Source organism: Monodelphis domestica, chromosome 4 (assembly GCF_027887165.1).
Source record: "Monodelphis domestica isolate mMonDom1 chromosome 4, mMonDom1.pri, whole genome shotgun sequence".
NCBI classification, from domain to species: Eukaryota; Metazoa; Chordata; class Mammalia; order Didelphimorphia; family Didelphidae; genus Monodelphis; species Monodelphis domestica.
This window is the reverse complement of record NC_077230.1, coordinates 377997453-378021041: the sequence shown is the minus strand read 5'-3', so window position 1 is coordinate 378021041 and position 23589 is coordinate 377997453. Positions and strand designations below refer to the sequence as shown.

General features: G+C 40.7%; 1 protein-coding gene and 1 long non-coding RNA gene across 2 annotated transcripts; one reads left to right on the top strand and one right to left on the bottom strand.

Moving 5' to 3' along the window:
* Positions 1 to 444: 444 nt before the first annotated feature.
* Positions 445 to 11960, bottom strand: LOC100014611 (replication protein A 32 kDa subunit-like). Its single transcript, XM_001364814.4, has 9 exons — positions 11633 to 11960; positions 11054 to 11160; positions 6935 to 7036; positions 6698 to 6811; positions 5757 to 5831; positions 3902 to 4018; positions 3095 to 3217; positions 1819 to 1913; positions 445 to 1033 (listed from the first exon to the last, which is right to left on the bottom strand). Exons 1-9 carry the CDS (start codon positions 11640 to 11642, stop codon positions 949 to 951), a joined length of 828 nt encoding a protein of 275 aa, XP_001364851.1. The 5' UTR covers positions 11643 to 11960; the 3' UTR covers positions 445 to 948.
* A 136-nt stretch (positions 11961 to 12096) lies between these two features.
* On the top strand, positions 12097 to 23330 carry LOC103093915 (uncharacterized). The gene is made up of 3 exons (XR_008911510.1): positions 12097 to 12197; positions 14168 to 14348; positions 23198 to 23330. It is a non-coding gene; the product is annotated as an uncharacterized LOC103093915 (long non-coding RNA).
* Positions 23331 to 23589: the final 259 nt, after the last annotated feature.

Genomic DNA, 23589 nt, shown 5'->3' with positions numbered 1-23589 from the left:
ACTCTATCTCATTTCTGTCTCTTGCCTTCCTGCTGCCCTAGCTAAAATCTCCCTGTCTACAAGAAGCCTTTACTGATTCCTCTTAACACCACTGATTTCTCTGTGGTAATTATTTCCAAGATACCTCATGTACATTCTGTTTGAGCACTGCATGTTTCTCATCCATTAGGCTGTGAGCTCCTTCTCCCTTTCTCTGGATATGCAATGCTAAGCACAGTGACAGGCACATAGGGGGAACTTTCACAAAAGCTGTCCAAAGCATTACCAAACTGGCTGGATTTACAGAATAATTTTTCTTTGTTTTAACAGAAGAAGATTCGCCATACCTGGAAATGAGTATGATGTAAAAAACCAAAGACAGCAATAAAACTCATTTTGGAAAAAGACAAAGCTTCCATTCCAGTAATGTGCGGACGAGTTAATGAAACAAGAACTTTTAAAAAATGTGGAACAGAGGCAAGGACATGTTTATTTTGTACAATACCTAATCTACTTTCTGTTGTTCGGCACGATGCATTTCCAAGTACGCACACACTTATCAATCCAGTCACCCCCAGTGTCTGAGGAAGTGAGCAGCCTGTCTGAAGTATACTGGAAGCCACACGCCTCAAACAAGGTTTGTCTCACCTTGCTCTCTGGCTCCCTGGCACCCAGGCCTGCCCATTTTCTCCTGAGGCATGGAAGCTTTAAGATGCCAGTTTTTCAAGTCCTCTTTTAAATATTTTCCCCGACTCCTCCAGGGCCAAATATCCCTGCAAGTTTTTGCTAGCTGACAAGCATTTGGTATGTTAATGACTCCCTGGAGTTCATGGAGCTTCGAAAGGAGCTAGTGGGGCAAAAAGTCTGAGGGGGCATCTGAGAGTGTCTGTGGAAAACCTAGTCAGGCTCTACTTCCAATCGCTGCCCAGCAGGAGTCAAGGTCCTTGTGAAAACAGAACTGGCTGTCAGTCACTCCGCGTCTGTGGATTTGAAGTGGTCGTCGTCCACAGTGGAATAGATGTGGCCTTCATTGCTGAGAAAATCAACAGCTTGCCTGGAGGGGAGTCAGAACACAAACTCAGCTCACTTCAGTTAACACAAAAGAGAGACAAGGTGCCAGAGGCCTCCCCTCCCTTCCTGCAGCTACAGACCATGGCTGAGTCATGGCCTTGGTCAAGGCAGAGGGGAAGGCAAGTTTGAGTCCAGGTCTCTTATGGGGCAAGGCAAAGGCTGTGAAATTTCTGTGGCTGAGCAGAGTTCAGAGCCACGTGGACTGGCTGCAGGATGAACTCCAAGCAATATAGTCTAGTGGAAAAAGCGTGGACCTTGGCCTCCCTCACCTCCTCGCTGTGAGATCTGGGGCAAGTTCCTTCCCCTCTCTTGGTTTCACATTCCCCATCTTTTAAAATGGGGAGAACGCCTGCATTCTCTATTTATGAGGACTATAAGGATAGCCCTTAAAAGTGCTGTAGAAACGGGGCAGAAGCTCATTACACACAGCTCAGGAAGGTGCAGTAAAGCCCTTTCTCCATCCTCTGCCCCAAGGCTCACTGTTTAACCACCCTTGGCAGGATCCCTGCTCTCGTGCACCCACCCAAAGGCTCTGTCACCTCCTTTCAAATCTCTGAACAAAACTCAAACGCTGGCACTGCACAACATCTTCCGGGGGCTGGAGCTGTGACTAGAAGTCACTTCCCAGAGCTGCTCTGTGACAGATCCCAGCCAGATGAGTCCTTCACCACCCAAACTTGATCTGGTGCCCTCAGCAGCTCAGATCATGGTACAGCAAGTGCATATGTGCATGTGCAGGCCTGGCTGGTGGGAAACCAGAACACTTACTTGATTACAGACACATTCACGTTGTGCAACTGAGTCTTGAGATCCTGAAAATTCATGCCTTCTGGCCTTGGGCAAGCTTTAATCAAATTCAGTACCTGTGGAGAGAACCATTGAAATCTGATCAGGAAATTCTACTATAAAAAACTGGCATCTTTCTCCAGAGAAGAAAATCAGTGAAGCCCTCTGGAATCCTGGGGATGACGACAGGACAGAACACCTACTGTGTGCACCCCACGCTGGGTGTGATACACAGACCCTGCCCTCCAAGAACTTGAAATCTAGTACTAGAGGGGACAACAAGACTGCCTGGGATAAACCACACAAAGTCATTCTAAATGACCTAAGGGTGCTAGAACAAAGTATTATGTGAGGAGGGACAACTGGTGGCTCAATATATAGAGGAGCAGGCCTGGACACAGAAGGTCCTGGGTTCAAATCTGACCTCAGACACTTCCTAGCTGTGTGGTTTGGGGCAAGTCATATAACCTTGATTGTCTAGTCCTTTGCCAATCTTCTGTTTTAGAGCTGATACCAAAACAGAATATATTTAAGCAAATAATAATAAAATAAAGTGGATGGTACTGGGGGCAAGGGTAAGTTTAGAGGGAAGTAGAGGAATTGGAGTTGCAAAGAAGGGATGGGTCAAGGGACTATAGTTTACAACAAAAACAAAAATCAGCTTGGTGCTAGGGAGTAAAAACATTCGGATGGGGAGTTGGCGGGGAGACGTGCATCTCAGAGTCACAAACACAAAACTTGGTGCAATTGAGAGAAGTCTAAAAAGCAACCATGCTATTGGGAAGAAGTGGGAGATAAGAAGGGACATGTGGAGCTCTGGTTTTCAAAAGGGAAATCAATGTAATTCTGGGCTTCATCCTGGAATCCTAAGAATAATGGTGGGCTTCCTTGACACTGACAACCTGAGGTTCCTCCCATCATGGCATCTCTATGCATCTATGGAGGAATCCTACACGATCTCCACATATGAATGAGGGACAACTTGCAAGAGGAAAGCCTCCAAGCTTGCATTTTGCCTCAGCAAGTTAATTTTTAAAAAATCAAACCACAAACATAATGGAATCTTGTTTTCTCCCTTTTAAAAAAATTACACCAGAGAAGAGAGTAGAGAGGAACACTGAGTCAGGTATTAGCTCCCTGAACAACTTGGGAGAGGTAACAGTGGCACATGCAGAATGGCGTTACTCTATTGTAATCTGTTGCCACATCAGACAGGGCAGTGGTGTTTCCTCTCTAGAGTCACACAAGTGGGCTTTACCTGGTTCTGGGTTACAGTGAGGCCATTGGCCGGCATAAAATTGTTCCCGCTAAAGCTGTTTCCTCCAAAGCCTCCTGTATCTCCTATTCCAGAAGTGTTGAGAGATGGTCTTCCTGCCAAGGGCTTTCAAAATTAAAAAAGAAAAAGGAAAAGGAAAAAAGAAACATTAGACTACTGGGTTGGAGGAGTCAGGAGACTTGAGTTCTCACCCTAGCTCTGCCACTAAATTCCCTGTATGGCCTTCCACCCTCTGAACCCTGAGTTCTCACCTCTGAAAACCTTGAAAGGATTAGATCTGACAGATCCTAGGCTCCCTTTCAACTCTGGCAGAGGTCTATGATCCTGGCAGACTCATTCATTAACCCTCTATTCACCATACCAAAGAAGCCTTTGGCTAAGAGGCACAGATTCAACAAGTTAAGCAAAGTGTTTCCTGTTGCATGTCTTTGGGTTTGGGAGGGAAATTTGAAGTAATTCTGGGAAAGCCCCCTCAGAAAAGGGGAAAGAAGGATTCTCACCAGCTCCTTTAAGATGTGTAAAATCAGGTGAGGTGAGCCTCATGATGCTAGGCAAGGTATACAGAGTCGTAAGTAGAGAAAAGAGGAGAGTTGGGCTTTATTGGTGTTGTTTAGGTTTTTAAATGGAAAGGCCATAAAAGGTATACAAATTGGTAAAAGTCTATCATGAACAAACAATTGTGAAACCTTGGACAATATGATTCCAGAGGCAGCGTGAGTCTGAAAAGGATGGGGGAGGCCTTGGGAAACTAAGCTCAATGGGACTGATTGACCAAAAAGAAGCTCTCACCTGGCTGATAGATTGACTTAGAACCATATGTGCATTGACCGTTTCCAGGATATGTATAGTAAACTCATTCATGTCCTCCAGAGGAAGAATCTTGAATGCCACCAGGCTCTTTTTGTTCTGTTCAAATAACAAAACAGTTTAGGTCAAAGCAGGGAACACAGCAGGAGCTCTCTCTGCAAGCTGCCACTAAGGCAAGTGGCACTAACATTGTGAAAGTCAGGGATGCCCTGGGCTCTAACGCATTTGGAAGCTGGTTGTCTGGAATTAGGAATATTTTTGCCAGAGAAGCAAGATTAAGAAAAAATGGCAAGAACATCTAGATGGCTAAGTAGAAAGAGAGCCAGGCCTAGAGTGAGAAAGTCTTGAGCTCAAATCTGGCCTCAGACACTTCCTAGCTGTATGACCCTGGGCAAGTCACCTAATCCCAATTGCCTAGTTCTGGCCATTCTTCTGCCCTGGCATTGATATTTAGTATTGATTCTAAGATAAAAAGGAAAGGCTAAAAAATAATAATAAATAGCAGTCATGTTGTCTAGATTTTTAATTTAAGGCAAAATTTAGGGCAGAATATTACATGAAATAATTTTTTTTATCCACATAATTTTTCTAAGCTGCATAATGTCTCATAACAGTTCATCCAATCACATTCATTCTTGCTCTGAGAAGTATGTGTCATTACATTGCTTTATCCTAAACATGAGCTTCCACATCAGTTTCTGACTTGAGTTTTTGTTTGAAAGTAGATGTATCTACATCAGAGCAGGGTTTTTCTTTGTTTCATTAGTGCTATTTAGTTATCAATAATGGCCCCAAAGAATGAGAGTACTGAGGCTGATAGTGCTGATAAGCCTAAGAATGTATCTTTGTATAAGAAGTACTTATTAAGTATTGAACTTTGCTATTATGCTTGGATTTCATCTTCCATGAATGGTCTTGGAATGTACTGGTAGTGTAAAAGGGAATCCTACCATATAATCAAACTCATCAATGGTGGGTCTTACAATTTTCCAAGTCACTGATAAATAAGGATTTTTCCCCTTTCAGTGGTTATGAAAGATAATATTTTTTGTTATGGTGTTTTTGCATATAGACTGCTGATCCATTTGGATTGTACTGTGTTGTAAGATGCTGGTCCATTCTCATTTGGGGGAAATGTCATTTCCCCAAGTTTTTGTTGAATAATGATTTCCTTCCTGGGTGTTTTGTTCTTGGTGTTATAAAGACATATTGAGGTATATTCATTTGGTCCCAAATCCTTCTTCCCTAGAAGCTTCATCTATTTTTATCTAGTACGAGTTTTGATAATTACTCCTTTATAGTTTAACTGGAAATCTCCCAAAGCAATGCCTTCTTTCCAACTAGACCCAAGTGTTATTCTCTAAACACTCAATGGAACTACAAACTAGAACTGCTTTTCTAACAAAGAGACAAGAAAAAGTGCAAGACTTCATAAACTGTTCTCAAACTCCAACAATTCAGACATACTCCAGACAGAATACAGTGGGTAAAACGCAGACCATGTTTGGTGTGAATAAAATGAAATGTTCTCTTACTCTGAACAGTCATGATTTCTCAGAAGATAGGGTTCTAGAACCAATGATTAATTTAATTCCCAATGCAGACACTTAGTGAAATGGCATGGTGGACAACTCACACCACACACACACACACACACACACACACACACACACATATATATATATACATATATATATATATATTCACATATATATTCATCACTTGTAAAGTGGGGATAAGAATGGCACGATCTGCCTTCCAGAGTCACTGCAAAGAAAGCACTAGATCTACTGCAAAAAGTATACAAATGATTATTATTACTCATGGCCTGCTTTACCTGGAAAGACCTGAGATGACCAGCCACTTTTACGTAGGTTTCTGGTGGAACCACAGTATTTTCACTGCTTGTGTCCTAAAGGGGAAAGGGAAAATCAACCTGTGAGTTTTCTGTGATCACTGGTTACTGTATCTGCTAATTACCAAGCGGAGTAGGAAAAATGAAAGGTAAAAACATGTACAACACTTAGCAAAAAGGGCAATTTCCATTCTTAAATTACTAGTGGGTCTTGAAATGGAGAACACTTAAATACTCCCATCACCCTTAGGAAAGGTGTTCCAATGGCTCTCAGGCAAAGGCAACACATTTCATCGATGCTAGAAGGTCTGATGAGACGATCTGGCAGTGTGACCTCAGGAAATAGAACCAAGGAGCCCAAACACATTGGTGCTGTCTGACTGAACAGGTTCTTCTTAGTGTTCTGTCCAACCCCACAGCCAAGTCATGGTGGGCTCATATTGTTCCCTTCAAGGTTCATGCTCCACCTCCTCTATGAAGCAAGGATGAGTGATGAGGGTACAATCCGGCCTTTGCTTAAAGATCTCCAGTGAGAGGAATGCACTATTTCCCCCAAGGGAGTCCATGGGTCAAACAAAGCAAATTTCATTCCCATGAAAACCCTCCAAATACATGATGGGGCTATCATCCTTGTCTTCCCTTCCCCAAAAGCCTGCCTTTCTTCAGACTAAGCAGACATTGTTCCTTCCACTGATTCTCATATGACACGATCTTCAGTAGCCTCACCATCTTTGGTCCCCCTTCAGAGACATGTTCCAGTGTACCAATGCTCTTTCTAAACTGTAGCACCCCTAAAATTCTTATGTGGCCTGACTGGGGCAGAGTCCAGTAGAACTTTCCTCTGGGAAATTATTGCCTTCAATAATATCTATCGCTGTTTGCTTAAGCTCAACCCTCTTTCCCATGAACCCCAAAGTGCTTACATCAGTGTCTACCCACTGTCGAACATCCATTGGTGCAGCGGTCATATCATCTATTTTGTAGACAATGTTAGTTGGGGCCTTCTCTGCTTGTCGGATTATTCCCACAATAGTGACCTGAGTAAAAAGGTAAAAAATGATTTTCCTGAGACACACAAACTTTAGTCCTTTAAATCATACGCCATCATTTCGTGTAGCATTCTGTGGTCCAGTGATTCTAAAAAACTATTGTTGCCATACCTGTGAAATCTCAATCTCCCCAATCTTAAATACTTCATCAACCAGGGTGGCAGAAAGGAGTTGTGATATGGTGCAAGGGACAATGTGCTGGGCTCTGGCTCTCTGTAAAGAGAAAATACTGTCAGTCTCCCTCCTAATACCACAAGGATCCCAAAGAAAAAGTGAAACAGGGGGATGCTGAGGATCATCAGTAAAAAACAACAGGGTACACTTAATAGTAGAATTCTCCTCTACCCAAGGGAAACAAAACCCAACCAAAAAAATAGAAAGTCCTTTGTATCGAGCTGTACTCCATTCATGACATTTTTGTGTCTGGTTTTCTCCTTATATGGCCTCTGAGATTTTTAATACACCATTATATATTATAAGAAACTATAAGGCTCTATTAATTCACTCTGTGACCCTAGGCAAGGGCTAAAATTTAGGGATAGGGGACCAGGAGTCCCAAATGTATTTCAGTTCACACATTTCTTGCAATATTGTGTACAGGATTACAAAGGATTCACAAGGTACTAATATTACCATGAGGTCCATAGACAAGGTACTTATCTCAAACTATATTCAGGTAAGCACAAATCCTTTAATCATTCACTGTATATAGTGACTCAAGTCTAACTAAGATAACACTTGAGTTACTAAAAGGACTTTGGGAAAAAAAAAATAAACTTTTTTTCCTAGCTGATCCAGAAGGTAGACATCAAATTAAACCAAAGTTTTACTGACTCTTACCCCACTCTCATTCTCCCCTACTTCAATGATCATGTCAATTTATTCACTGAGTAAGGACCTTACATTTAGAAGACTAAGTGTTAAGTTAATGATTATAGACTGGTAAAACCTGTGTGGTTCTTACCAAACTCTGTTCCTTTTTTAAAAAACTACTCAGTTACTGCTGAAGCAAACGTAAGGGAAAAAGAGGCAGGAGGCATCAAAGGGCTGAAAGTTCTTTTACAACATGGGCAGTCAAGAATTCATGTCCTTCTGGTCAAACTACTTGTAATAAGAATCTAGACTGGTTCTTAGGCAGCAGATTAATCTGTGGAATGAGATTATTTGATAGAATTTGGCAAAGTTTATGTTCTACTACATGAACGGGGTCCAGCTGGAGGCAGGAGGATCTGGATGCAGTCCTTGAGAACCCTAGTATCTCTCCATGTCCCAATGAGGCAACAGAGCAGAAGTGACATTCTGATGGAAAGACTGAAACTTGTCCATACTGACATTATCCCAGAACATAGATTCAGAAGAAAGCTGTAGCTAAATGAGAGGCTGGCTCATGGCTGGCTCACCTTACAGAGGAAATTAAAGAATTGGCAGAGTTGGGTTTCATTGTGTGCACAACAAGAAACTTTTAAAGGAATATAGAACACATCATATCACCTTGCTGTGTCTATTAGGATGATCTTACACAAAAAGATTCCTATGAAAGTAACTGCAGCTTATGGGCCTACATTTACTGTAGAAAATGAAAGAGATAGAAAAACTATCTAAAACAACTAGACAAGCCTCACCAAACCCAAGTTTATACATATTTTGATAACTGGTGTCTTCAATGTCAAGTTTCACTCAAGGAAGGTCAGAAAATGGAGTTCAGGCTTAAAACACAAAAGAAGCCAAAAACTTATAAACTATTCAGAAGCCTCTCAACCACAAGTCATGGATATATTTTCCAAGGAGAGACCAAAGGTAGTGGATCTGGTGAGCAAACAATATGACAAAAAATATAACTATCTTTTCAAGAACCTGGACACTGAAATGGGGAATACATCAGAATTAGCTGTCTATGTGCAGGTGTATCAATCAGCTAGTTTTAGCAAAGGTCAAAATCTACATCAAAATAAAAAGATGAGAAAACACTGGTTGAAACTGTAAGAGTTCCAATCTAACCTATTCAAAGAAATTGCTAATTGTGTGTAGCTAGTGGATAGAACACATTGGGCCTGAAGTCAGGAGGATTTGGATTAAAATTTGGCCTTCAATACTTCCTGGCTATATGACTCTGGGCAAGTCACTTCATCCTGGTTACCTAGCTCTTACTGTTTTTCTGTCTTAGAATTGTTACTAAGATAGAAAGTAAGGTTTGGAAAAAAACAAAATACTAACCTTGCATATCACCATTATGTTTTTTTCCATTCATTGTTTTTGAATCCCTAGCACTTATAATATCACAAGAACTTAATAAACACTCATTAACTGACTGATGTAAAGTAGAAGGCACAACAAAAGTGAGAAGAGAGCCCAGAAATTATCTTAGTCTCTGCCAATCAGACAGAGCTGTTCAAGTTAACACAAAGTATAATTTTTTCTAATCCACTACAGGGAAAGGCAGACAGTGAAGAGCACTATCACTACATAATGGTGAAAAGAAAGAGAAAATAAGTCTGAAAAAATTTTGGTGTGAAAGTCAAACAAATCCCATTATTCCAAGGGTATTCGCTGATGAAAGAGAGACAATCAGACATTAAACCAAACAATCTCCATGAAGATTTTCATCATCTATGATATTGGAACCATGCTATTTCAATCCAACACCTCCCCCTTAAATGTGTTAAACAAATGACACTACAATAAGATAAAATTAGCAAGACCAGTTAGACCAAAACAAGTTATTTGTCCTAGGGGAATGGAGGGCCAACAGTAACAAAATCAACCTCTGACCAAACAGTTCCTCCAGTCAGCAGCAGGCTATAGTGTGGTCTGGCTGCCAGTTGGGGTCAGGCAGTTTCAGAACCCCAAGAACTGGAAGGGCATTTGGAGATCACCAAGTTCAACACCACCTCCACTTCCATTTTACAATGAAAAAAACTGATGCCTAGAGAGCAAGAGTCCAACATCAATGCAGTATGGATAATAAAATCATGGGATAGTATTACTATGCACGAAAATGGACCAAAAGGATATTGACTCATATGCCATACATCTCTATAAAATCTTAATGAGAATGATCTACGCACATATAGAGGATATCCTGGATGAAAATGTGAGAAGGGAACAGGTAGGCTTTGGTAAACAATTTTCTATCGCAAACCATGTATTTACATTGACACAAAATGAGATACTGCTAGGTTTATTGGCTAAGCACATATAAAGAAAATTGGGGGATATAGACTCTTAAATGGGCACCCTAGTGCAATATGGAAATAGGTCTTGATCAATGACACATGTAAAACCCAGTGGAATTGTGTGTCAGCTATGGGAGGGGATAGGGTGGAGGGGAGGGAAAAAACATGAATCTTGTAACCATGGAAAAATATTTTAAATTTACTAATTCAATAAAATTTCCAAAAAATAAAAAAAGGAATTAGTTGTGAGTGATGTGAAGAGCAATGGAGATGCACATGGTGCATGCAAGCAGGCTATAGCATATTTTGAAAGAAGACCTGTGTGCAAGAAATGGTGGTAGGAATGTCAGTTTGGAAAACTAACAAAAGTGAAGGATAAGAGATAAACTGTACTAGCAGTCAGAAAACTCAACAGGGCTTAGAAGCTGGCCTCTAGCATGTTAAGACAGATGTTTTCTGGAGGGTCTATGGGAGAACATGGGCAAGAATAAAACAGGATAATAAGCATGAAAGAGCTGTTGATCTGTATCCACATCAATGACAGAGCAACCTATCTGACCATATTTATGTGACTGCTATATGAACTGTCAGTTTGGGTAGCACCCTGACAAATTTGGAGATAAAAGGATTTCACATTGGCGTTCAAATACACTGATAGGACAAAGTCTAGTTAATCATCTTATGAAATGAAATGCATACACAGTACAATCAATTCCTTCCAAAGTACAGAGGTCTCAAAGGCATGGAGCTGGGAGATGGAAGCTAAAATGTGAGGAACCTGAAATTTCTTAGAGAAAGACTCATTGGTGGTTTTGTTAAATTTTAAAATGAAACCAAAAACACAAGTCCAAGATAAGGGAAGATTTGACAAACATTTATTAAACTTATCTCTAAGCCTTGTTTTACTCATCCCATTCCTTAGCTACCAGCTGCATTACAATGTCAATTCAAATGATGCTTAAAATACCTCACATGGGTATTCTTTTCTAAGCAGGGAGTCACTTCAGGAGGAAATAAATGAAAGCGTGCCAACAGTTTCTCTTTCTTTTCAACTTACAGACTTCTTTTCGGCCTGAGAAGCAGTAGGAGTGCCAAATCCCCCTGGGGGCTGTGTGTAGCCACCACTCGAGTAGGAAGAGCTCCCATAGTTTCCATCAAATCCACCTGGCATTAACAGCACAACAATGACATCCATCAGAATCACTTTTCCTTTCTGGGGACAACAATCATCCATCCCATAGCTGAGCAACCCCCAGCATGCAGAATCTCTTTCCTCACCTACGCTTTCCTGAGCCGCCCACCCCGTCCTTTAAAACCCTCCCCCTCAAATTAGAACTCAATTTATCTCTCCATCCAACCCCTCTTGAGTTCCTCCCCCTTTAACCTCTCCTATTACCCCCAGATTATGTTGATCTCCTCTCCCTCCAGACCCCCTGTTTACTACATCATCCCCAGACCATTACAGAACCTCTATTTCTGCCGGTGACCCCTCCCAGACCACTGCCACGCCTCTCTCCTGGGCTGCCTCACCTCCCCAGGACCCCAAACCTCGGAACCCCGCTGAGCCTCTCTCCACCTCCTGCCACACTTCCCTTTCCCCCTTCCCTAAAAGCCCTCAGTCCAGCTTCTCCATTACTATTCCACATGTTGGCCGCGGCGCCCCCGAGGGTCGGAACGGAGCTGGCGTCCACAAGTCCAGTAGGAGCCCGAGGAATCCTGCAGTTTCCCCACCTAGAAAACACCGGACTCTACCTGGCGCTACAAACACTATCCCGCGAACGTCCGCGCCAATCAACTCGCAGGCTACTTTCCCTCCGCCCCTTTTAGCCAATAAACACTAACTATACTCTGGATTTATCCAATAGGTTCAGACAATACTAGCGAGTCGAGCGCGCACTCTAGCCCCGGTGGAGGAACGTGAAGTCTTTGCGGCTATGTTTACTACGGGCAAGGAACCAGTGGCTGAGCTTCAGATAGAAGCCTATTTCAGAGGAACGCCCCTGGAAAGTAACCAATGAACAGGTCTTTCATAAGTCCCGTCCCCGGAGATGACGTCACTATTCCATGTAGGACCTTTTTCTCGCTTCAGGTATTCTGGAACTCGCGCGTCACTGACCGCGAGAGCAAACGCTATCCTTTCCGACTGGCGGGAATGGGAGGAAAGGTCTGATTCCTTGGAACTGGGAGGAGTTTCGAGATCAGTGAGTCCCAGAGATTGAGATTTAGGGAGGAGCTTGACCAGTCCACTATCACACAGGCGATCACAGTTTGAAAGTCTCGGTGATGGGATTGGTGGCCAAGCAGTGCTCTGGCAGCCTGTCACTCTTCCAAGAGTTACTATCGCCATTTTATTGAGGGGGAAACCGAGTCTCTTGCCCGGGCAAAGCCAACGTTTGAAATTCAGCCCTTCGGATTCTGAGGCTAATCCCCTCCCTCTGAAAGCCAGCCTCGACCCATCTGGGTTGGGCTCAGGCTGTTACACAAAATGCAGTCAATGAGGAGCATCTGGGTGGCTCCATGGATAAAGAGCCTGGTGTGGTGTTGGGATGGCCTGAGTTCTATTGTGGCCTCAGACAATTACTGGCTGTATGGCTGAACAGATCACTTAACCCCCATTGCCTAGCCTTACCACTCTCTTACCTTAGAATCGATACTGTTTCTTAGACAGAAGGTAAGAGCTTTAAAAAAACAAACAACTGCATTTAATTACTGTAAACTATGCAAGTGCTGAGAATCCACCCACAGTATCAAACAACAAACATTTATTAAACTCTTCCTATGTGCCTTGCACTGTACCAAAAAAAGAGAATATAAAGAAACAAGAGAAGGTCCCTGCCCTCCACTCTAATGGAGGAGGCAACATATAAACAATTCTGTTTCTAACAAGATTTTTGCAGGGTAGATGGAAGGTAATTTCACAGGGAAGTCACTTTCATTAAGGAGAGCTGGAAAAGGTTTCTAGCAGATGGTAGGGTGTAATTAGGATTTGAAAGGGAGAGTTCCAGGTATGGAGTAAAAAACTAAACCTGCCCTAAAAGAGCTTAAGAGTATCTCACCCCCTGGGATACTGGACCCCTATGCTACTCTGACCAGCAGTTTCTAACTGCCCCAAGAAGATACCCTTCCCTATACCCCTAACTGCTCCTGTTTCTGGATAGAGATAATGACATTTTTGCAACAACCCCTCAATGCCTTCAACACTCCCAGCAGCTCAGCTGTTCCATACACCCAGACTATATACACACTGTTCTACTATTTCACAGTACTGTATTGTACAAGAACCCACTTTCCTCCTTCCTCCCCAGGCCTCCCTGTCTGAATAAGGCAGTATTTTGCACCAAATTGCAATTCCTCCACCCTGAATAAATGCCTCACTTTTTTTTTTTAACTGATCAACTAGTTGGTCTGAGTTTTTCCAGGTTGATAAGAGCAAACAATATTTAGGTAGAACAAAATGCAAAATAAATTCAAGATAATTTGGGGATGGGAGAGTAGAAATCAAGAAAATCCTTATGCAGGAGATAGCTCTTGGGTCAAGCTTTGAGGGAGTTATAGTCCAAGAACAAAGGAGAGCCTGTGTAAAGATGAACTTGGAAAGCATTGTGAGCAAACCATTTTGGCTGGGAAGTACAGTGTGTGAACAGGAACAATGTGTGATAAGTCTGGAATGTTGACTGGAGCCAGATTGGAAAGGTTATGAATGTTGTTGTTGTTTTTTAAACCTTTACCATCCTCCTTAGAATTAATACTATGTATTGGTTCCAAGGCAGAAGAGCTGTAAAGGCTAGGCAATGGGGGTTAAACAACTTATCCAGTGTTACACAGCTTGAAAGCATCTGTGGCCACATTTTAACTCAGGACCTTCCATTTCTAGAACTGGTTCTCAATCCACTGAGCCATCTAACTGCCTCATAAATGCAGTTTTAATCAATTAACTACTTAGGAAAGTTCACAGAATCTTAGGGGTTAGAATCTACCTGTATTTTATTAGAAATTTTCTTGAACAATGAAAACAAATAGTCAGTCCTCCAGTTTCCTCTTGAACTCTGGTATGGTGGAGCTCAATGCTTTATGAGAACATTCCACTTTTTTGGCAATGATATTGAGCCTCAGTATGCCTTTCTGCAACTTTTATTGGTTGTTCCTCATTCTGCTTTCTGCATCTAAATAGAACAAGTCTAATCACATCTGACAGCCCACATATTTAAAAAGATAGATAATGCACTGTTTCAAGCACTGTGCTAAAATAAAGACTATGAATGCAAGTACAAGCAAAACGATAGTCCCTATCTTTACATGCTAATGTGAGAAGATGAAACATAAAAGGATGAAGCCTAATGTTGAATATAAAGGTATGGTTTGTTATTGGATTTTTTTGTTTTCATCTGTGTCTGACTTTTTGTGACCCCTTTTAGGGGTTTTCTTGGACACTGGAGTGGTTTGCCTTTTCCTTCTCCAGCATATTTTATAGATGAGTAAACTGAGATAAGCCTCTTAACTGAGTTTCCCAGAGTCACTGAGGTAGTATCTGAGGCTGCATTTGAATTCAGATCTTCCTGACTCTACCACAGTAGGGGAAAAAAAGAGGAAGGTAGAAAAGTCAAGAGAGTCAGGAGCAGGAACCAGGATTGAAGTGAGCAGAGCTGACCTAGGCACTTTCTGAAATAGAGAGTTCTGAGTAGTCACTAATCCTTTGAAGTGTGTTTTTATCTCTGTCTTAAGCTTTTTTGCTAGTGTTAAACATCAGTGGTTCCTTTAATCTTTCAATAGTATGGAATTCAGTCCTCTTGTGGATTTTTTAACTTGTCATTATCTTTTCTAAAATGTGATACCCAGAACTGAATTCAATATTCTAGATCAGAATTTACCAACCAGAATTTCACATACCCTCAGATGATATAAGAAGTTTGTCAAGGGGGACAGTTACAGGAAATATTTGATGAATAACTATGCTATCTTATTGAAATTAATCTCTTTATTTTATTTCTTATGTGTGTATACCAAGTAAACTTTAGAATTTATTTTTTCTTATTATCAGATATGGAGTATGGAAAGGTTGTTGTTGAATCCTCAAAAAGCCTTCATTTGATTTTAACACCTTCCTAAACTATTGTCCTATATCTCTCCCCTCTTTCACTGCCACACTCTTTCATTTCCTTACTACACACTTACTTCTTAATCCCTTGGTTTTTCACTCCACCAAGTTTTAGAAACTTTTCTCCCTAGTGCTACTGCAGATCTCTTCTTAACAAGAAATCTGATCCTCTATTCTCATATTCTTCTTGACCTGTGCAGCTTTTTGACTACCCACTTCTTCCTTGGCTCTTATGGCATTGTATTAATATCTGTCTACTTCTCTTTTGCATTGTTAGATCACTTATCTCTTCTTTTCTTGTACAGGTGGCCTCTATTTTCATGGGTTCAAGTACTGGCTCTAATAAAATGATTTCTAAATCCAATATCCAGCTTCAGTTTTCTCCTGTGACAATGCCTTGCCATTTTTCTACTAGGGACCATCTCTTAAGTGTCCCTAGGCATCTTTAACTCACATATCCAAAACTCATAATCTCCTCATTTACTTAATCTGAAATTTCCTATTTTCCTGGGAGAACCACCATTTTCCCAGCCACCCAGGATCATCACCATTACTTACCTCATATCTAATGTCATGATAAAATCTGTAATTTAGAGAAACTGAGGCACAGAGTTCTAAGCATGATCAATTCATTAGCAAAGACAGTAGTTGCCAATAAGTGGTATCCAAGGCTCCTCAGTAGTCATGAATAAAACCAACAGTCAGAGCAACTTTTTTATAGTATGGAAAATGTGAAAGTAAAATGATGCAAAATACATCAGAAATGGGGCAGAGGTAGGCTATGATTTCTGTGATTCAAAGAAGGGAGTTTCATAACCCTAGACAACAGGGTAAGCAAAGCCTCTGGAAAACCCTATGACATCAAAATTCATGGATTAGAATTTTTGTGGTTAGATTTCAGCCCATGAGAATAGGGAAATTAAATTCTTACAAATTTAACTGAGAGGAGCTAGTTTGAATGTATCTAACAAGGTCTATACCAGTGATAGTTAACCTTTTAGAGATGAAGTACTGGTCCCCTCCTGTCCCGATCTTGGGGATCCCAGGATTGGGACTGAGGGGTAGGGTAGCATGAAGGGAGGAGAGGCTCTCACACATTGCAGGCTTATACCAATCTAGTTTTTATCCACCATGTTGCTCAATCAACAGGCTTTAGGCGACTGCTTCCCAAGGTAGAAGCAGTCCCTATTTTATCTCTTTTACCATGGGAACTAAGCTTAACACATAATTGGAATCAGACAGTCAATACACATTGTTTTGGCTAAAGCCTGGTCTCTGGAGCCAGGGAGGAGAATTCTCTCTGCTTTCCATATCTTTCTCAAGGTTGTGTTGCTTTCTTCTCTGCACCTGTGTCCTCTTTATGAATTTAAAGGATAGAGGAGAGAGAGTTCAGGGGGATTTAACCCCTTGATCCCCTACACCACCCTCATTCTGCCAAGTCCATAAAGATATTCTGGGCCCATTGAGGCAAAGCAGCCAGAAAAGACATTTGCAGATTTGCCTCAAGACTGAGAAGGACTGGTCTAATCTTGCAGCTCTACAAATCAGTGTCAAAAGGACACCTGGCTATAAAACTTCTTAATTGGCTCAGAGCATCCTGACCAGTTAACTCATTATCATAAAACCTTGAGCTATATCACTTGGACAAATGGCCTTCATGTATATATCTAGCCATGCCCTGGTACCTTTGTACTTCTAAAGAATTCCTTGTGTTAGTGGTAAGAGACCAAAGAGGACTTTGTAGATTAACCATTTGATGAAATATATACTCCCCACTTTTCTATGTGCAGCTGCACTCACTAATTAGCCCTGAAGAATGTATGTTATTTTCTTCTGATCAAAGAGTGCAGAAATCGTATAAATATTGGGCTAAAATACCATTAAATCAGATTGTGCCATTTGCCTATATGACAATTTCCCTCAGCCCCACAGCAGCCTTCAGGCAGCTGTCTCTCATCTCTCAGCAGGCTGGAGAGATATACTGAAACCCACCTGGAAGCCACCTCCGAACTTTCTCTTTCCCTGCAGGTTCTCTGCAGCACCAAGTCAGACAGGGGCACTTCCAACATTTTGATGCAGCACCAGGGGGAGCAGAGAAGAGCACTTCCATGCCTCTTCAGTGAGCCCTCATAGCCAATGTAGCTCACTCCCCCAAAAGTACCAGGTGCAATTCTGCACCTGTCATAGCACCCCACCCCCCAGACCAAGTGCCATGCTGGCAACCCTGCCCCCAGAGATCATGTGCTGTGCCACCCCCCTTATTTCACACAGGGGAGAGAGGAAGTGCTCCCATTGGATTACTGGGCAAATGCCACTGACAGGGTCCAGCCTCACTCTGGACAGGTGGCTAATGATCAGTTAAGAAAATAACAAACGGAAGACAGCTGTATCTTTGCAGACAAGGGAATGCTTTGCATCTGATAGCTGCTCCCCTATCCCCAGGCTTGATGTTTATTTTTATACCCATTTTCTTGACACACAGATACATTACCTAACACAAGTGTCTAAATGGAGATAATTAGAAAAGTGATTCATTAGCTTTTAACAAATCACTTGATTAACATTCTATATTCTTGTATTGTGATTACAGACAGCATAAAGGTTTCACACAAGATAAATGATTTTGTCACAGGTGGCTTAATTTTCTCATTACTGTAAACCTTAAAATTTCTTAGACTTATAAATGTTGGAAATTTCACCATTGGGAAATTTCATACTTGGAAAATTTCTTACTGATAGTCTATTGGAATGTGAACCCCATTGGCATGGGAGGTTCCTTCTCCTCCCTACTTAAGATTACTTTAGGACAGAAACCTTTTGCTGAACAATGGAAAGGGCTTTGACCTATGCTTAAGCATAGAACAGGAAGTTCTTTGAGTCATGATTGATTTTAGAATTGATACAATAGAGATACTTGGAATGACAGAACCAGGTCTTGGAAAATACAATTTCCACCCTAATCAGTCCTAACAGGATTTAGGAAGGGCTACAGCATAGATCAAAATTTAATTATTTGAGAATATGACCTTCAACAGACATGTGCAAAGCCACAGACCTCTGGGTGGTCCTGGGTTAAGCTAGAGCCACCATTGGCACAGGGAAGACATGGACAGTGATTGGTAGATGTGAGAATGGAGGGGAAGAAACTTGGATGGTTTGCTTAAAGAGAGAGGGGTCTGAGGACTGAGGAGTTGGTGGTTGGAGAGTTTTGGCTCTGAGTGGTTGGAGAGGTGCTCTGAGAAGCTTGCTCTGAAGGAAGCTGGAGGTGGAGGCCCCTGAGACTGTTTCTCCATTTTGGTCACGTGAGTAATAGGGACTGATCTCTTTCTGGGCCTTTTGGCCCAGCCTAAACAGAAGGGGTATTTAAGCCCTATTCCCTTCTCTCCCTTTTCTCTCTCCCTCTCTCTCTCTATCTCTAATACCTTTCTTCAACCTGTTTGTAATTAAACTTTATAAAAGGTTGACTGCTGACTTGAGTTTTCATTTAGGAATTACATAGCTGAATTCCTTGGCGACCTTAAATTAATATATATCAGTCTTTTAAAGTGATTTCCTTGTCACATTACCCTGTGAGAAGTTTTGAGCTTACAAACAATTAAGGAAATTACTTATTACTTTTAATAAAAGGAAATAATCAATCAAGAGTTCTTAAAAGACAATTCAACAATCATATCATTGAGGTTGAGAGGTACTGGGAACACAATTCAGATTTAATATTAGACTGGTCATTTTTCAGGGCTTACTAGGGAGTTTCTGAGTTACTGGTTTGAAAATTGAGTTACTGAGGCATGATGAAGCTTAGTGTACTTGTAGTGCACCTGTACATCTTGTATGGGCCTTTATGATTGATTTGTGTGCTGGCTTCATGAGAATAAGTTTGTGTGAGTGGGAAAGTTCTGGGCTTGGCCTGATTACTGGGAATTATGTACTTAAGTAAAAGTTAACCCATGATAGTCTTTTGGGGTTGGGTTTGAGGGTCTGATCTTTTGGTGATGCTTTGGGGAAATAGGGTATAGATATTTTGCTCTTGCATTATTCCTTCTGAGACTAGGGGGAATAATAATCATGTCAACTCCATAGGTAAGGGGAATTGATGAGAGAGGTCATGCAAGGGGGACTGAGTGGGCAATAACATCTTGCCAAAGGCCACTCTGTGGCCTCCTTAGCTACCACATGTGACTCTGTCAAGGCATTGGAAGGCTCCCAGCAGGCAGATGGGTGAGTGATGTGAGAAATGTCCTCAGCACAAGTGAAGAGGGGGAGGGGAGTAGCCCCAAGCTCTCTGCTCCCCTCCAGCTCTGCCACCTGTCAGCCACCCACCTTACCCACTGTGAGTTCCTATTGGGCTACTGGGCAGAGGAGTGGATGATGTGAAAAAATGCCATCAGGCGCAGTGGAGAGGGGGAAGGGAGCATCTCTGCCTTAATACTTCTGCCTTTTTAGTAATTAACTCTGGAGGTGGGGAGGGTAAGATGAGAGGGGAGGGAGACCGAGTGCCCACAGAGAGCTCTCTGTGCCATAGATTTGTGATCACTGGCCTATACAATGAGGTCTAAATTTGATTTGTAAATATTTGTTCTGATTAGATACACTGATTAGATATAATTTTGAATCAGTAGTTAATCGTGAAATACCAATTTTCAAATTTCACATTCTCCCTTTGATTGTTTGGAAATATGTCTCCAATTAATCAACATCTAGAAAGAAAATTAAAATAATTAGGAATGATTAATATCCATTGGAATTGAAATAGCAACTAAGAGACTATGTAAATACTAAGAGACTATGTAAGTACATATAGTCACATTATGAGCAGAGGTTCATAGAAACATCACAAGCCATAGAAAGCAGTAGCAAAATAAAATCCTTTATATTGGAGCAGAAAAAAAATGATGAGGCCAGGGGTTAATATACCCATTCCTCCTTCATATCTCCTAATCAGGGAAACATAAAAGAGAACTAAGAATCCTCTCATAAGCTAGGTAAACCTGTTTCTACTAGAGAATTAAGTTCTATCTGAAGGCTACCAGGCTCCACAGTTTCTAGGAGCTGTCTTTCCTTACTGACATTAGGGATTAGAAATATTCTTGGATATATTGTAGTAGTGTATCCAAATTTAGCAGCAAAGAGCTACTTTCAGGTGGGAGCATGAACTAGAATGTTAAATGTAATCTATCCCTAAGAATGTTACAAATAAGAATGGCCAGGAATGTTAATATAGGAATGTTAAGGGGGGAAATTAGATATAGTATCTTTTACTGCTTGTAATAGATTGGGCAGGTGCCTAATAGCTTGTGGCTACTGAAGCTCTGTGTAACTGTTTTAGGCCTATGCAAAGATAACTGCTGGAGACAGATGTAAAAAAACCTCTATTTAATAAATATTGAGAAAGGGTTGAGGAAAAGTAAGGAAAGGTAACCAAGGCTGAGGATTAGGAATGATTCCCTAGTCTTAATGGGGATCTAACCTTTTACCCACTCCCTTCTAGTTGGTGAGAACTTGCTTCTTGCTCGAGTAACTCAAGCCTCCTTAAAACTATCACTAAAAACGTGGGGTCTCTACTAAATAAGCTATGCTAATTACTAATCCTCCCAGTTATATAAGTGAGTTTACTGTCTCTTTGGATCTCTTTCAGCCTTAGATCAGTTCAGTTATTCACTCTCTCTGCCCACTGCCAGCTAGACTTTTCAGCCTAGGCAGGCCGCAAAATGGCTTGGCCCTCTCAGTAGCCACACAAAAGAAAAACAGACTCGCTCTTTCTCTTTTCTGTTGATTTCTCCCACAAACTTATTCCAGAAACTCTAACCTGTTTTCCTCCTTCACCTGCCACTGGTCTTTTTTCAGTGTTCCAAGGAACAGAAACACCAGCACTCCCCCTAGGGAAAAAAGCCTCCAGGAGTCCATTGGCAGTTGGAACCCAACTGATTCAGGCTACCCAGAATTCCCACAGCCAACTTTCCTAAGATTTCTGTCTGGCCTTAAAGAAACCTTACCTACTATTCTTTACCTTGTCCTTAGCTGCTAAGATCCCAATTACTCCAAATGGTCTTCATTAGCCCTATGGCTTAATCTAATATTTTCCCCCTTGAGATCTGCTTGAAAGACTTGTCTTTCCAAATGGCTCTTAGTAAACCATGCTATTTTAATCTATACCTAAACCATTATTCTTTAAATATAGTCTTTATTCTGTTCTATCTCCATACTAGATTTATCCTAACTATACTATACCTATTCTATACTACCCTATGCTAAAGATAGGAAATAGAAATTCAAGAAACAGAAAAAAGACATTAAAGAAAATCCTTGCTGTGAAGATTGGATTTAGCTTTCCCCTGATTATAACAATGAAAGTACTTAGCTCTTCCTTTATTGTGAAGATTAAATTGTAATCCCCTGTCTATTTTTAGATTTAAATCCCCCAAAGTGTAAACCCAGTATTTAAAGTAGATCTAACCATTTTAACTACAAAAAGGTATGAACTAACCAAAAGGTATGAACACCCATTTCATACATTGAGTGGGAGGTCTGTGACCCACGTGTGAAAGAGTGGGCAGTCCTGGAGAGGAGTGTCCTCTGTGATTGGTAGATGTAAAATTTAGGGGAGGTGACATAAGAGAAAAAGGTTTTTAAATAGTGGAAACAGAGACACTTAGGATGAGATCAATCAGTCACTCAGACTTGGACTGGAAGACAGACTCTCGAATGTAAAGAGTAAAGAGAGACTCTCAGACTTGGAGTGAAAGAAATAGTCACTCAGGCTTGGAGTGAAGAGAGTCACTCGGAGTTGGAGTGAAGAGTGACACTTGAGGAGAGACTGGAAGACAGACACTCATACTTGGAGTGAAGACACTTGGCTGTGAAACTGGACCCCTGGAGGAGCTTGTGCAGGAGACCTCAGATTGCTTTCCTTTTAGACAGTCATTGTGGTGAGTATAAAGACTGACTACCTTCCTTGCCCTTTCTGGGGCTGTGAACCTCCGAGAAAGGCCCATCATCTTGAGACTCCTTTCCCCTTACTGGTGCCTTAGAATTTTCTAACTGGTTCAGAGGAAGCTGGAGCTTTCTCTCTCCCTCTCTCTCTCCTTTTCTCTCTTCCTTATTTTTTCTCTATTGTAAAAGAAACTACCATAATTCCATTTACTTGAGTAATTCATTTTGGGATTTATTATATATTACTAATTATTATATATTACTAATCATTTTTAAAGTAGACAATCCCTGGTGACCACCAATAATATATTAAGTCCAAATATAAATTTAACATTGCACAATTGCAAGTAAAAACATTACAATTACAAAAATTAAAAAAATGCAAACATTTGCCATAACACAGTAATACAATAACAAACTATAGCCTATACTGCTACAGAAAGCAAAAGTCTATCTAAAACAATTCAAAATTCATCTTACAAATACTGTGGAAGAAAATTCAAACCAAACTTTTAACCAAGCTAAATCAGGAAAACAAGAACTATCTATAGGTAAAACTCAAAATTAACTTGTAATAGTAAGAAAATAAAAAACTTTGCAAGAAACCTCATATATATATATATATACACACACATACAAATATTTACACTATTTACATGCTAGGTACATACTATTTACATATTCCTTCAAACTCTCCTATTAGCAAAATTAAAAATCCTCCTTGAAGTGAGTATAAAAACCTTGAATATTTACTTTACTAAAGATAAAACTTTTCCTTTGATGTTACGTTACAGAATATATGAAATCCTCCTCTGAGATAAGAATTGTACCCAGTCTAATTTTTATACCTACTAAAATATTTCAAGTATATTTATATTACTTATATTTATTTTTATTACTATGAATCCTAAATACTAAGTCATGTAGTGTTGCAAATTATATTATGAGCTATTCTTATATATTACTAATCATTTTTAAAGTAGACAATTTTTCCTATATGCTTATAAAATCCTTTTTGATTGATTATAGCAATGTGTTCTTAATGTGTTTTGTAAATCAGTGCATTATTCTTACAATAGTGTCTATAACTATTCCATTGTTCTTCTGTTGTTGTGCAGTAGTTCTTGTCACCTTGATCATTGTCTCCTCATCCTTGATTAATCTCTTTACCTGCAGACAACTTCAATTGATGTTCAATTCTTCACCTGCTATCACCTTCTTGACATGAGCACAGTGAATCCAAGATGTCTTCTCCTCAACTTTTATAGCAGTGTGTGCTGTTAATAAAATTTGATAAGGACCTTCCCAGGCTGGCTGTGTTGCATTTGGTCTACTTAAGGTTTTGTTATATATGGAATCACCTGGGTGTATGTTGTGTAGTGTGAAATCAATTGGTCCTGTTTACACTAACGTCCCATTTCTTGTAGTTGTTTGATCCTGTATTGCAATTCCCTTATATATTCAGCTATTTTTACATCTCCCAGCATAGATATAAAAACTGGAGTAAATGTTTTTGTCTGCATAGGGACATGTCCATAAAGCATTTCATATGGTGAAAAGTGTAAGTC